This window comes from Microtus ochrogaster, linkage group LG8 (assembly GCF_000317375.1).
Source record: "Microtus ochrogaster isolate Prairie Vole_2 linkage group LG8, MicOch1.0, whole genome shotgun sequence".
In the NCBI taxonomy this organism is placed as follows: domain Eukaryota; kingdom Metazoa; phylum Chordata; class Mammalia; order Rodentia; family Cricetidae; genus Microtus; species Microtus ochrogaster.
Window position 1 is genome coordinate 22,661,802 of NC_022033.1, and position 14,365 is coordinate 22,676,166.

General features: G+C 47.0%; 2 protein-coding genes across 3 annotated transcripts in view; one reads left to right on the forward strand and one right to left on the reverse strand.

The window, feature by feature from the left end:
• Gss (glutathione synthetase) overlaps positions 1–12,452 on the forward strand; it is a 38,830-nt gene extending 26,378 nt beyond the window's left edge. The window contains exons 9-13 of one of the 2 annotated variants that reach the window (XM_026787091.1): positions 307–373; positions 3,204–3,398; positions 3,848–3,929; positions 5,848–6,037; positions 11,637–12,452. In XM_026787091.1, the coding sequence (XP_026642892.1) occupies positions 307–373; positions 3,204–3,398; positions 3,848–3,929; positions 5,848–6,037; positions 11,637–11,739 (637 nt within the window). In that variant the 3' untranslated portion in view covers positions 11,740–12,452. Of the gene's footprint in view, positions 1–306; positions 374–3,203; positions 3,399–3,847; positions 3,930–5,847; positions 6,038–7,094; positions 7,597–11,636 lie in introns of those variants that run through there. The other variant, XM_005363076.3, reaches the window with a different exon arrangement.
• Acss2 (acyl-CoA synthetase short chain family member 2) overlaps positions 8,028–14,365 on the reverse strand; it is a 40,803-nt gene continuing 34,465 nt past the window's right edge. Inside the window, exons 11-18 of the mRNA XM_005363078.2 lie at positions 14,026–14,158; positions 13,888–13,944; positions 13,633–13,713; positions 12,460–12,568; positions 10,110–10,178; positions 9,589–9,765; positions 8,975–9,049; positions 8,028–8,842 (exon numbers count right to left, since the gene is read on the reverse strand). Coding sequence (XP_005363135.1) covers positions 8,715–8,842; positions 8,975–9,049; positions 9,589–9,765; positions 10,110–10,178; positions 12,460–12,568; positions 13,633–13,713; positions 13,888–13,944; positions 14,026–14,158 — 829 coding nt within the window. The 3' untranslated portion in view covers positions 8,028–8,714. The remainder of the gene's footprint in view (positions 8,843–8,974; positions 9,050–9,588; positions 9,766–10,109; positions 10,179–12,459; positions 12,569–13,632; positions 13,714–13,887; positions 13,945–14,025; positions 14,159–14,365) is intronic.

Here is a 14,365-nt window from a genome sequence, read left to right on the forward strand (position 1 = left end):
TCTCTGTGGTTTTGGAGCCTGTCCTGGAACTAGCTCTTGTAGACCAGGCTGGTCTCAAACTCACAGAGATCCGCCTGCCTCTGCCTCCCAAGTGTGCACACCTGTTTTTATTATTATTTTAATTTTTTTATTTTTTTGGTTTTTTGAGAGACGTACTAGCTTTCTGCTTTCACTAATTCTAGCAAACCCCGCCCAGGCTCGCCTTACGGACTGCCACGGATACTCTGATGTACCCTGAAATAGACTGACCTATCGAACACATCAGTAAGGATTTTGCTCAGAAGCTTTTTCTATCCTGTGTTACAGGGATGACCAGGAAGTTGCTGTGGTTTACTTCCGAGATGGCTACATGCCCAGTCAGTATAATCCACAGGTTGGTATTTTCTATTAGGCCAGTCTCTCCCCCCAGAGGCCTACCAGAGCTCCACAGAAACGCAGCTAGGGCTTCACCACTCTCTTGCCTTCTGCTCAGGGGACTTCTCCTGGGAACACCTTTCTCCTTGCAGGCTTTGTTCCCTTCCCTTGCACTGGATCTTCAGGCTCTGAGTCCTTCAGAGTCTGTCTGTGGTGTGTTAGCCATTCACACATTTTCTGGAGATGTGTGGCGAACAAACATCTTCCTGCGAGGAAGACCCCCAGTCTATAGCACTGCTGACCTCCATGGTGCAATGTTGAGTTTCACAGCTTTGAACAAAGATCTAGGAAGAGATGGGAAGTAAGCCCTCACTAGCTGATGCAAGAGTTCCAGGCCAACCACCCACCTACCTTTCTTTGTTCTTTTCTGTGGCTTTTTTCTTTGGATGGGGAGGAGCAAGGTCTTCCTTTGTAGCCCAGCCCGACTCTAGCCTCCAGTGAGTGGCAGCCTCCTCGTGAGTCATCATCCCCAGCTCTCCTGACCACTTTTATTTTCCTTATCTCTCCTCTATCTGAATCAGAAAGGTTTTTGTTTGTTTGTTTTATCATGTTCTCATTTATGTTCATGGCAATCCTGATATTACCTCATCCTGCTAACCACCATGTAGTTTCAAAAATTACTTTCTACACATTTTATTTAACTCTTAACAACTATCCTGTAAGACTTATAATTATCCCTATTACACAGATGAGGAAACTAAGGCTGGGAGCCATGCAGAGGCTTGTCTAAAATCCCACAAGAACTCCCCAGGATTCTGACTCTCAGACCATTGCATTCTGAGTATGCCGTTTTTCTCTCCCCGTTAGCATCTGTGCCATGGAGGAAAGGCTGCACAGCCCTGCTTTCCTGGATTTAAAAAAATAAGGGCTGGGGAGAGGTTCCGCAGTTAAGAGCACTTACTGCTCTTGTAGAGGACGCAGGTTTGGTTCTCAACCACTTGGCAGTTTATAACTTCCGTAACTCCGGTTCCAGGAGATCCAGGGCCGCCTTCTGGCATGTGTACTTTGGCTTCTGGTGGTACTCAAACCACTAGTTAGCTGACTGGTGAAGATCAGGTGAAGCCACTCCAGTGGAGAGCATTGCATTGGGTGGGGGCTCAGCCTTGAGCCAGTTGTGGACAGGTGTCTGTAATCTGGATAAGGGCGATTTTCTACCCAGTGCCTGAGAATGGGGACCAGAGCTTAGAGGCTCGATTCTCTGATCCTCTGATTGTCTCTTGTATTCTAAGCTCCTAACACAACAAGACTATTCAACTTGTGATTAGCCAGCTGCAGGCCTTTGTTCGCTTGATCCTGCTTGCCTGAGGACCCACTCTCCAGGGAGTTTCACCTGTCAGGCTGCCTTTTGTCAGGGAATTACTCAAATTTCACTTCAGTGAGCAACAATAACAGATACTGAGTACCTGGGAGGGGTCAGAAACTGCCTTTCTGTGGGGACACAAGAGAAAACAAGGCAGAAACCAAGGGTCTGGTTCTTATGGTGAACACACAGCTGGGTCAGGAAGAAAAACAATAGACAAATGAGGTATTTTTTTTTTTTTTTGAGTTTTGGTTTTGCTATGTTTATTGAGACAGACTCATATTCTATAGCCCAGGCTGCCCTGGAACTCATGATTGTAACTGACCTGCTTTGGGCTCAGGACCCTGCTGAAGCACCAGGTTGATAGCATTACCAATATGTAATACTATATCCTGAGTTGTTAGCATTACAAATCAAATATGTAATGCTATACCCAGCTTGCGGGGTGGCGGGGGAATCCCTGGTTGAGAGGTAATTGGCTTTGACCGAAAGAACAGGATGAAAAGCTAGATGTTGTGGGGAACCCCACATTAAATAGAGTGGTCAGGGGGAAATTGACTGAACGAAGACTTGAGAATAAGAAAGATATGACTATCCATGGGCAAAAGAAAAGCGTACATAAAAGGCCCTGAAGAAGGAATGAAATTTGACAATTGCAGGCTTGTTTGGCTAGAACATGGGGGTCAATAGTTAGGGGGAGTAGCTGGAAGCAGCAACATGAAATGAAAAACCATGGGGAACTTGGTCTCACAGGGTCTTATAGGTCATGGTAAGGAATGGACTTTTATTTGATAAAAGGCTAAAGATTATATTGTTAACCAGATTTTTAAGTGTTGGATTTTATTATGAGAAGCTAAGTATATTCAAGTGCCCCGTGCCCTTCAAACCTTCCAGCCAGGTGTGGTGGCACGTGTTCATAATCCCAGCGCTCCGGAAGCTGGAACCGGATGATTGCAAGTCCCAGGTTTCACAACCAAATCTTGTTAAAAACGACAAATGTCCTAGCTCTCTGAAGGCTGAGGTAGGAGGACAGGCCAGCCTGGCTACCAAATGAGACTCTGTCTCAAGAGATAGGATAGTTGGAGGAGAGAGGGAGGGATGGGGGGGAAAAACTCACCAATTTTTCTGTACTCTTAGAAAATGTCTTCTGCTGAATGTGGTGGCCTGTGTCTTTAGTGCCAATACTCTGGAGGAAGAAGCAGGTGGATCTCTGTGAATCTGAGGCCAGCCTGTTCTATATACATAGCAAGTTTCAGACCAGACAAGGCTGCACAGTGAGCCCCTGTCCCTCTTCGTTAGTAATTTTCCATTTAATTATGAACTTGTATTAGTTTGCTAGATCACAAACTCCCTAAAGGCAAGAATCCTGTGGACTGAGAGGTCATATCTGCCTCCCAAGGATGTTGCAATGATAATCAGCTTGAAGATTAAAAGGCACGGTGTCTGGCACCTATTCAATAAAGGCCGTTTGGTCTTATTGCCTCTGCAGAACTGGGAAGCACGCTTACTGCTAGAGAGATCATGTGCTGCCAAGTGTCCGGACATTGCCACACAGCTGGCTGGGACCAAGAAGGTGCAGCAGGAACTGAGCAGGGTGGGCCTGCTGGAAATGCTGCTCCCAGGCCAGCCTGAGGCTGTGGCCCGTCTCCGTGCCACCTTTGCTGGCCTCTATTCATTGGACATGGTATGTAGTGTTTTTTCCTACCTTAGGCCATATAGCAAAGATCTGGACCCAAATGTGTTGGGAAGAGTGCAGTGCAGTTTGGCATTATGACTGGCATGACTCACATCCTTGGTGCTCTGGAGAACACTTGAGCCTTGAGACCAGAATCTGGGAGCTAAAATCCATTCCTCAGCAATGATGACGATAAGGATGGAAACCCAGAGAAACAACCAAGGTGAATTAGGGAACATCGATACCCACTCTCCAGGCTCTCTGCAGAGTCCTAAAGAGCCTGTTCTATGTTTAGTGCTGCAAGGGAGTTAAGGGTCACATCCATATTGGAGTGTCTAGCCTAAAGGAATTAAGATGATTTCCCCTGCTGTCCCTCCCGCTGATGCCACCCTGCATGACCACTAGGACCTCAGCTGACTCAATCTGAATTCTAGTGACTACTTTCTGCCTGCTCTCAGGGTGAAGAAGGGGACCGGGCCATTGCTGAAGCCCTTGCTGCTCCTAGCCACTTTGTGCTGAAGCCCCAGAGAGAGGGTGGAGGTAGGTAGATCTCCTTTGTAGAACTGCCCAGTGAAGGGCATTTGCTAGTGGATACAGTCTCAGGCTTAATGGTTACAAGAGAAAGCCACACAGTTCCCTGAGTAGAGTAGAGCATATCTCCCAGCACTGTGGAGTACAAGGGGCCCGGATGAACCACACTGGAGAATTTGGACAACCTTAGGTTGAGATGCCTATGGGCAGACTATAGAGAAACAGAATGGGTGCGTTCTGAGGTCTAAGGGACTACCTTGGCTGTACTCCTGTTTACTGTCATCTTCTTGAGGGCAGGGATCATGTCTGCCATACAAACTTGATTTTCCAGCTGGGTCTGAAGGGACAGGTAGGAGTTTTCTTGGTAGGAAAGGGGAAAGATCAATTCTAAACTGAAGACCATTTAAGCAAAAGCAGTAGGCCATGAAAACACGGACTGGACTAGAGGTTAATAAGGAATGGTGAGGCTAGAGTTGGACTGGGCATGGCTATTGGAGACCCGATTATAAGGAGTACTGAAGATATTTGGGGAAATTTGGGGTTGGGGAGGTAGCTCAGTCAATGAAGTGCTTACTGTGCAAGTACTAGACCCCTGCCCCCACTGTAAAGCCCAGCACGGTGGCAAGCATCTCTGCCTCTAGGACTTTGGGGTGTGGGGCAGAGAAAGGCAGATCCTGGAGGCTCACTGGCTAGCCAGTCTAGCTGAAACAGTGGGCTCCAGGTTCAGTGAGAGAACCTGTTCAAAACATAAGGTAGAGAGCAGTTGAAGAAGATACTTCAATATTGGTCTGTCTGTCTCTACATGTATATACACAGGTGAACACACAGTCAGACACAGATACATACTATAAACTGCATTTTGTCATAACGGAGGTTGGAAGCCATTAAAGTTTCAAGCAGGGAAGGGACGCATGGGCCATCCAGGAGACAAGTAGTTTAGCAGTAATGAAAACTTGTAATGCTTAGTGCTTCAGCCTTTAGAGGTTTATTGGACTGAGAGGAGTTATTTGTGCCAGAGACCATGGAAGGAGGCTGACACCATTGTCAAGAAGGCCCATGTAGAGGCCCAGACTAGGGTTATGACCATAGAGAACATGGATGGAGACTCTTCTGAGTTAGTAACTTAGGTAACAGGGAGTGTGAACTTAAATAGGACTCAGGGATGCTTTTCATTTTATTAGGAGTAGGAAGATTCAGGAGAAGCAAGTTCTACCAGAAACAGATTTCCATGTGGATATTGCAGTAGAGACCTGAGATGTATGCTTTTGATTTCTAGAAGAGCATGAATTAAAGATTTGGGATATAACTTATACAGTGTGGATGAAACCTTAGGAACAGAAGTACATAGAGGACAGAACAAGGGTAGAGAATTCCTAGAGAACCTCAGCATCTTTGTGTTTATGTGTGTGTGCACTTGTGTGTGCATATTCACATATGTGCATACATGTGGATGCCAGAGGTTGACATCCGGTGTCTTCCCTATTGCTCTCCGCCTTTTTTTTTTTTTTTAAATAGCCTGTCACTGAACCTGGAACTCACCAGCTAACTAGTCTAGCAGCTAGCCAGCAAGCTCTGGGGATCCCCCTGTCTCCACCTTCCACTTCCCCAGCACTAGGAGAGAGTGTTACACACACACACACACACACACACACACACACACACACCTAGCTTAATGTGGGTGCTGGGGATCTGAACTCTGTTCTTTGTGCTTGAACAACAAATACGTTACAGACTAAGCCATCTCCCCACGCCCAGAGAACCCCAACAGTTAAGAAAGAGAAGGAACCAGTAATGGTGATTGAAGCGAACTATCCATGGATGTGCAAAGCAGGCAGAACAGTATGGTGATGGGTGTGTTCACTTGCATAAGGACTTTCTTGTTAAGGTGACATTTCCTGGTCTATGTGACGGGCCGTTTTAATTGCAGGTAATAACCTGTATGGGGAGGAAATGGTACAAGCTCTGGAGCAGCTGAAGGACAGCGAGGAGAGGGCTTCCTACATCCTCATGGAGAAGATTGAGCCTGAACCCTTTGGGAATTGCCTCCTGCGGCCTGGCAGCCCTGCCCGCGTGGTCCAGTGCATCTCAGAACTGGGTATTTTTGGAGTCTATGTCAGGTAAGCCAGTCAGGAACAGCTTCTCCTACTACTTCCCTACAAGAGTGCCAGCCAAGAAAACACAGAATGAACCTTGAATAGAGTCGTGAGTCCTGGGCTGCAGTTTCAGCTCTGCCAAGTCCTAGTTTTATTATGTGTTTCCTTGTCGGTTAAGTAAGGCCAAGGATCCAGGATGTACCCAGCCCACAGAGCTAACAAGAGAAGCCTGGGAGAGACATGCTTTAAGCTGTAAAAGACGTTGTGTGTGGTACGAAGAAGACTGAGAAAAGATACTGGCAAGAAGGAACAGGAGACTCCAGGAAATATGAAAGTTTGGGTCCAGCTCTAAAACCAATAGGGATTCCAGGGAAAGATGAGAGAGAGGAGGGGGTTCAGTGGCTTTGAAGTACTGAGAGGCTTCTGGATTTAGACTTGAATACTAAGAATCAAGAAGAAAGTGGGCATGGAAGTGTATGCCTTTTGTCCTAGAACTTAGGAGACAGACAGGCAGATATCTATGAGTTAGAGGCTAGGGAATTCCTGGACCTCAAAGGCTACATAGTGAGACCCTATTTCAAATAAAGAAGAGAGAAAGGAAGAAAAGAGAACTTTGAAATTGGCAAAAATCAAGTCCCTAATGCAACTTCCTGCAAAATCCTTTAAGGTCAGGGCAAGGTAAAGACAGCAAATGCTCCATGCCCTCTACCACAGCCTTGCCCTTCCACAAACCTCTCTAACCACTTGCTGTGTTTACCTGCGACTCTCCCTACCCTGCTCTTACTGTCACCACAGGAAGTGTCTAGCCCAGGACATAAATGTACACCTGAACCATGCTGTATGCTTTCTTGTTTTATTTAATCCAAATGGCCATCCTGTATATAAGGAGTATTTCTCAATTTTAAATTAAGGGCATTTTTAGGAAACTTCAAGGCTAATAATTTCTAAGCTAGGATGCAATTCCAATCTGACTCTAATGTCACAGCACTTCTTAAACGTAGCCCCGTCCAGTCTGCCAGCCAGGTAGGATCAGAGAAGGCCTGGCTTCCTAATGCTGTGTCTCCTGACCCCATTTCTACAGACAGGGAACGACCCTTGTGATGAACAAGCACGTGGGGCACTTGCTTCGAACCAAAGCCATTGAGCATGCAGATGGAGGCGTGGCTGCAGGAGTAGCAGTCCTGGACAACCCCTACCCTGTGTGAGGGCACATCCTGGAACTTCACTCGAGAGACCTTCTATCCCCTGTGCTTGGCATTCCTCTCCTAATTCCTGAGGGGCTACCCCTGTCCCCACCTTAAGGAAGCTTGTCTCTGCTATAGACCTTCAGGGAAGGGAAAATCTGGGTACTTTCCCTCGGCCTTCTGTCTGAGGACTACAAAAGCTATGATTCTGGAGGTCCCCAGATCTTGGAGAGTATGGGGAGAAGCTGCTTGAGGTAAAGGCCATAAGCCCTGCAGGTCTTTATTACCCTCTCGTGAGCCTTTCCAGGGGTTCCAGTGTCTGGCTTGGAGTAGGACTGAGGAGTGGGGAGAAGGCATAGACTTTCCCCATCTCTGCCCTAAATAAAGCAACAATGCTGATTCAGTGATTCATTGTCTCATGGACCACGGGGAGGAGGCAGCCCTGGGTGGATATGCAGGAAAGGTGACTGGGTTGTATTGGGGGGGTCTCCTGTAGAAGAGACCCTGAAGTCCTAATCCTTAGTCACTTGCTAAAGCTTCCAGAGGACAGTGGGGTCAAGACAGGAAGAGTACCCCTGATGTGACATCATAGTTGTGAATTGGCTTCAATACTCTTGGCTTGGGGTTTATCAGAAGTCTTGAGAGTGAAGCTTCGCCCGGCTCTGCCCAAACACAGGGTTCTGGGGCAGTCTGGAGAATAGAAGTTCTCTTCCTGTCTGCTACACACATCAGAGCAGCTAACGAACACACAGATGCCTGGAAACCAGTCCTCTTCCCGTCTGCTGCACACATCAGAGCAGCTAACGAACACACAGATGCCTGGAAACCAGTTCTCTTCTTGAGCTCATAAACTTTATTCCTTCAACAGTGAGTCTTGAGCACAAAGGGTACAAGAAGAGTTTCACCAAGAGTGCCCCTTGTGGGCAGGGTCCTTCTGTTCGTGGGGCAGAATGGGGAAGGTTACTCCCTTGGTTCTGGGAACAGAGCATATCTCATTCTCTCAATGAAGCAGCTGATAGGAAAACACGCTGCAGACTGAACCCACCAGGACAGTCTCCAGAGCAAATGGGCAGACAGTGCTACCATCTGGCAAGGAATTCAGACTCGGAACAGAAACAACAAGGAATTTTAAAAAATAATTATTCATAGACTCACAAACTGTCATTTCTAAAGGCTTGGGCTTGCCCAAGATAAAAACTGGTGCTTTCCAGAAAGCTGAAAAGGTTAGAGCTACTTCCCTGCTTCTGTGGAGGCCCTCAATCTGAGTAGCTCACTGTGATTGAGGACAGGTGTCGAGTCTCTGCCCTGGGCTTGGAGACCTCTCTATGGTCTAGGAGCATATCAGTCTGAAGTTGACCTGTGCCCTGACCCTTCTACCCGCTAGTCTAGGAAACTGTCTCCCTAGTTTCAGCTCAAATGTCAGCCAGCGTTGGCTCTTGTACTCCTGGGCAGGGTCAGGGTGGATGGGCAGAAGTTCGGAGAGCCAAGCACAGGGAAATCCTGGACAAGAGTCATGATCACTGGGTGGTCAGGCAGCGGTGACTGAAGAGATGATTGATGACAGATGGGTCCGCCACTGTAGACGTGTCCCCCAGGTCATGGTCGTTCTGAGCAATCTTCCGGAGTACTCGCCTCATGATTTTGCCTGGTGACCCACACACCTCTTATTAATTTGTAACAATGCTGACTGATCCCTGCTCTTTTAAGGACTTTCAACCACACACCAGCCACCACTGGGCTTTAGCCCGTCCCAGTCCCTGGAGGACTCTGAACTTACCTGAGCGTGTTTTAGGCAGGCCAGGTGCATTCTGGATGTAGTCTGGTGTGGCAATGGGGCCAATCTTTTCTCTAACTGGAACCAACAAATTAGCAAGCATTTCTTTAGTGCCTTTAGCCAGACTTCCTGAAGCTATGGCTTTGCTTCCCCAGCTGTTTCTTCTTCAAAGTTCTGCCTAGAGTCACTCTGAAGCTTTCTGTTCCCGGCTCTCTTAACACGGTGTCTCTTTACTCCTTTGTTTTATTTTAATCCATGTCCATGGAACTTTGTCCCTAGAATCTGCTAAAGTTTGGGTCAGACCCTGGCAGCATAGCCATGAGCAAGTAGTTTAACTTCTGTGCACCTGAAGTCTCTTCATCTTTAGAACTAGAGTAACAACAGGATCTATTTCGTGAAGGTAACTATAGGAATTAAAAGGGATAAAGCATTTAAAGCACTGATCCCGGTGATGACACAGAGAAAGTTTTCTGAAACTCATGGCTGTTACCCCAGTGTGTGGAGACTAAGTGGGAAGACACCAGACACCCCACAGGACCCCTGGAGTCTCTAGATTGCTGAAGCCTCTCCCCAGTAACTTGCAGATCCTTCAGTTCCTGCCCAAGGAAGCTCCTTACTCAGCTTCTTGAGTTCCTCGGTGAGGGTGGGGCTGAAGGTGTGGCCATCACACAGGGTGACAAAGCAGTAGAGGCATTCGCCCTTCACGGGATGAGGGTGGCCCACCACAGCTGCCTCTGCCACAGCCTCATGTTCTACAAGTGCCGATTCCACCTCTGCTGTACTCAGAAGATGTCCTTGTCAAGAGAAGGGAAATGCGTGAGAGGGATCTCAGTCCTTCCTTGCCCTAGCTCTTGCTCCATTTGAACCCACAGGCCTGACCTAATCTGGTCCAATAAGGAAGGCTTTCATTCACTGTTCCCCATGGCACACCTCCGAGCCTGTCTCGACCATCTTAGATCCTTGCCTGGCATATCCTAGCACTCATTATACTTTTCCTCCACAATCCGGGGCCAGGACTGAATGACAAACGCTATACCAGAGCCTCAAAATGGGATAGTCCTTGCTCTCTCTTTGAAGTCTTTGCTAGGATTTGTAAGGGGAAAGAGCTAATGAAATGGGAGGAGATACGGGCTCTCACCAGATACATTGAGCATGTCATCAATCCTGCCAGTGATCCAGTAATAGCCATCCTGATCCCGGCGGCAGCCTGGGAAGAAATATTCAACACAGTAAATACCCTACAGCAGGATACATGATTTATATTATAAAAACTGCCAAACTTACTACAGTAGCTTATGGTAATCTTTTAACAAGTTTTCCTACTTCCACTTTTGTTCACCTTGGCAACCAGCCTACAGGATGGCCCCACTGATCTCCATCTCCGGGTATTATAGCCCTACAGCTCTTTCTCGTTACATAGCATTCATAAGTCTATGTGGTCAGCAGAATTGGACAGACATGATAGATGTCACTTCTGAGATTCGCTTATTGAAGACATTTTAGCTCCCATCTTGGTCATATTCTCTCAGGTCATTTGTGGCTTAGCCAGATGTCCTGTGAGTAATCCTATGGAGAGATTCTGCCTAAACTTACTGTTCTTTCAGAGGCCCTAGAACCCACGCACCCATATTCCCAGCACCCGCATCAAGTGGATTCCTGAGGACTCCTGCCTCAATCCATGTGAGCCAGCATGTAAATAGGCCCTCCAAGCTCAGCCAAACTTCCCGGTGACTACAGCCTCCACTAACAGCTTGATTATAACCCATGAGACACCCTGAGAACCACCCAACCAAGACACTCCCAGATCCTGACCCTCAGGAAGCTATGAGAAATGTGTTATTTGAAGCTGCCAACTTTGGGTATAATTTGTTCCATGGCAATAAGTAATATACCCAATCTCATATATGTTTTTAGAACATTAAAAATTACTTTCCAGATACTAATTAGCCGTTCCCCCATTGTGTGTGTACGTGTGTATGTGTTACTGAGGACTAAACCTAAGACCTCAGGTATGCTAGGCAAACATGCTGCTACCGAGTTATATCTCCACCTCCCCTCCCCTTTTAAGACAGAGTCTTATGCACCCCAGGCAGGTTTCAGATTCACTGTGTATCAAAGTTGGCCCTGAATTCCTAATTCTGCCTCCTGAGTGATGAAATTTCATTGTGCCCAGTTTAATGTGCTAGGAACAGAAACCAGAATTTTGTACATGTTTTGGCAAGCACTCTGTCAACTGAGCCATATCCCAGCCCTACCACTGTGCTTTGAGTAAAATCTAGGCTGCTTACCCCGTCTACGTGACTCTATTATCTAATACCCATCTTCCCTAGACTTATTTCACTCAGCATCACAGGCTGCAGTTCATTCCTTGTGAAGTTCAAGGTTGTATCCACTTTTTTTAATTTGATATTTATTGAGCTCTACATTTTTCTCTGCTCCTCTCCCTGCCTCTCCCCTCCCCCCTCCAACCCTCCCCCCAAGGTCCCCATGCTCCCAATTTACTCAGGAGATCTTGTCTTTTTCTACTTTCTACTTCCCATGTAGATGAGAACTATGTAAATCTCTCTTAGTGTCCTCATTGTTGTCTAAGTTCTCTGGGATTGTGGTTTCTTTACACTACTCTTACTGTAGATTTCTCCATGCTTGACTCCCTTTCAATCCTCAGGCCTCTGCTCAAGGATCACTTGGAGAAGCCTTCTCTGACCACCCGAGGCACTATCTCACTGTTTTCTTCACAGAACTTATCTCTACCTGTGACTAAATTGTAACCAATAAAACTGGTTTATTGTCTGGCCCCTCCTTACTAAAATGTGAGCCCCATAAGATAAGAGAACTTAACAGTGTTATTCACAGTAACATCCCATGTGCTCATTAGATCAGTGCCTGGTCATAGTAGGCACCCAATAAGTACTGATGAATGGATAAACCGGTAGACAGACAATGGACAAGCAGGCTCCAGACATGAGGCCAAACATGACATAGTAATACCCATTTCTACATGCCCCATCTCTGTCAACACTAAAAAATAAGAGCCTGTTTTCCCTAGAATCTATTCTCAGATGGTACCATGCTGAGATTCTCCCTGCAACACTCATTCCTGCTCTTTTAAAAAAATATTCTTTATTATTTATATATGTGTGTGTGTATCTATGTTTGAGTGTGTTCACTTGTGTGTGTGTGTGTCCTCCAAGGATAGAAGAGGGCATTATATCCCCTGGAGGTAGAGCTAGAGATGGTTGTGAGCTCCTGGCGTAGGTGCTGGGAAGCAAACTCAGGTCCTCCTGCAGCCAGTGCTCTGAACCACTCAACAAGTGCTGTGAGCCCTCGTCCCTACTCTTCCAGCCATGCTGTAGCTCTCCTGGACACCAGGTGTGGACATCGGGGCACCTTCCTTTCTCTACTCTTCACCCCTGGCCAACTCTTCCAGAAATGGAAAGTGAAGGTATATGTTTTGGAGAGAGGGGTTGGGCAGGACAGCCAAGGCTCACCGTCTCCTGTCACGTAGTAGCCAGGGAACTTCTTAAAGTAGGTGGTCTCAAAACGTGTGTGGTTCCCAAAAACTGTGCGCATGATCCCCGGCCAGGGCTGCTTGAACACCTGAGGAGTGCAGACGGTACAATGGTCAGATCCTCCAGGCTGTCTCACGGGAAGACAACCATTGCATTGCTAAACCTGAAGGAAAACATCCTAACTGCTATCCCTGAGAATAGTGCAAAGTATAGGGTTTGGGGATGGATGAGCTTGGCTTGGAATCCCAGTTCTATATGGCCTCAGGTAAGTAACCTTGCTTCTCTGAACTTCTCATCTGTAAATTAAATAAATTTTAAAAGTTACTATAAGGGTTAAATTAATAGTATGTAAAAATTGCCTAGCAGTGTGTTCTGTGAATAATAAACATCTAGAGAATTGGGGTTTCTTTTGGGTGATTCCTCAGGAAAGCAGGTCCTATTAAAGGCAAAAATGTCATATAAAATGGAGCCTGTATGAGTGAATAATCCATAGTATTTCTAATCAATAGTATTCTGTGTCAGCAGAGTTCTAGATTGAGTAAGGAAGCTTAGATTCTAGTCCTGCCTCTGTTTCCCACTTGAACTTGGAAAAGTGACATGGGATGGGATCTGACAGATACTGCACAGAAACCACACCACCGACATCTGTGAGCACTGACTGCTCAGCTCCAGGCCAGCCCTTTCCTGTGCATTGTCTAATTCAATAAGACATAGGAGATAAAGTACCATTATTTATACATATTCTAACCCAATTTTGCAAATGAGAAAATGACATCCAAAGGCATTAAGTAACAACTTGTCTGAGGTCACAGAAGAGGCAGATTCAGAGTCAGGCAGGCAGTCTGACTCCAGAGCCTGCATGTCTGTTCCTTGTGCCCCAAGACTCCTCTCTCTAGAAATGTGAGTCTCAGGAAGAACTGGGACTAAGCCTTCCTGACTCTACAAAAGCATCCTCATGAGCCTGGGAAGACACTCCAAGAAGGCCTTTAGAGCCTATGTAACAAAGAGGAAGGGTTTCCACTGGTGTCTTTCAGTGGAGGACAAACTCTCAACTGTATTTGTCCTTAGCTACCAGGGACAGTAAGATTATACGCTCTAAAACAAAGTATATTAGCAGACCCTTTTCCTTCCCCAAAGATCCCAGATTCTCACCAGATAGCCTTCAGCTTCACCTTCCAGCTCTTCCCCAGACTCATTCAGGATTGCAGGTGCTACACCAAAGAACGGGAAAGACTAGAAGCAGACGGGAGGCCCAGCCCAAGAAGAGGAATGAGTTAACTCTGACTCAGCTTCAGGGCCCAGAGCTCCAAGTTCCTCATAGCTCTCAGCCCAACACCCACTCTCTAAGGCCCAGAGCCCCAACCCCACCCTCTGCCAAGCCGAGGACCAGCAGGGCACTCTACTCACAGCAGAACCAGGCTTCATGGGTGTGGCACCAGGGAGAGGGGTCAGCATATGGCCGCCCTGTGGAAGTCAGAGATCAGGGCTTTGAATTGGTTTTCCCATATCGTCCCTAAGCTGTAGCCTCCTGAATCCCTTACTCACTGTTTCTGTTTGCCAGAAGGTGTCCACAATGGGGCAACGCTGAGAACCTACTACCCGGTGGTACCATAGCCAGGCTTCAGGGTTGATGGGTTCACCTACTGTGCCCAGCACCTGCAAGGATGCCCGGCTATGCCTTGGGCAGAAGAGTGGAAGAGAGGACAGTTCTGAGTACCACCAGAAGCCAAAGTACACATGCATTCAGAATCTTTGCCTTGTCCCCTGTTCCAGGTCAGGAAGTTGAGACAACAGAAGGAGACTGCACAAAGGCCAGTGCTTGGCTCTGAAGGACACCTATGGGCAGCAGATTGGGAGGGGGCTCACTTGGTGACAGGACAGTGCT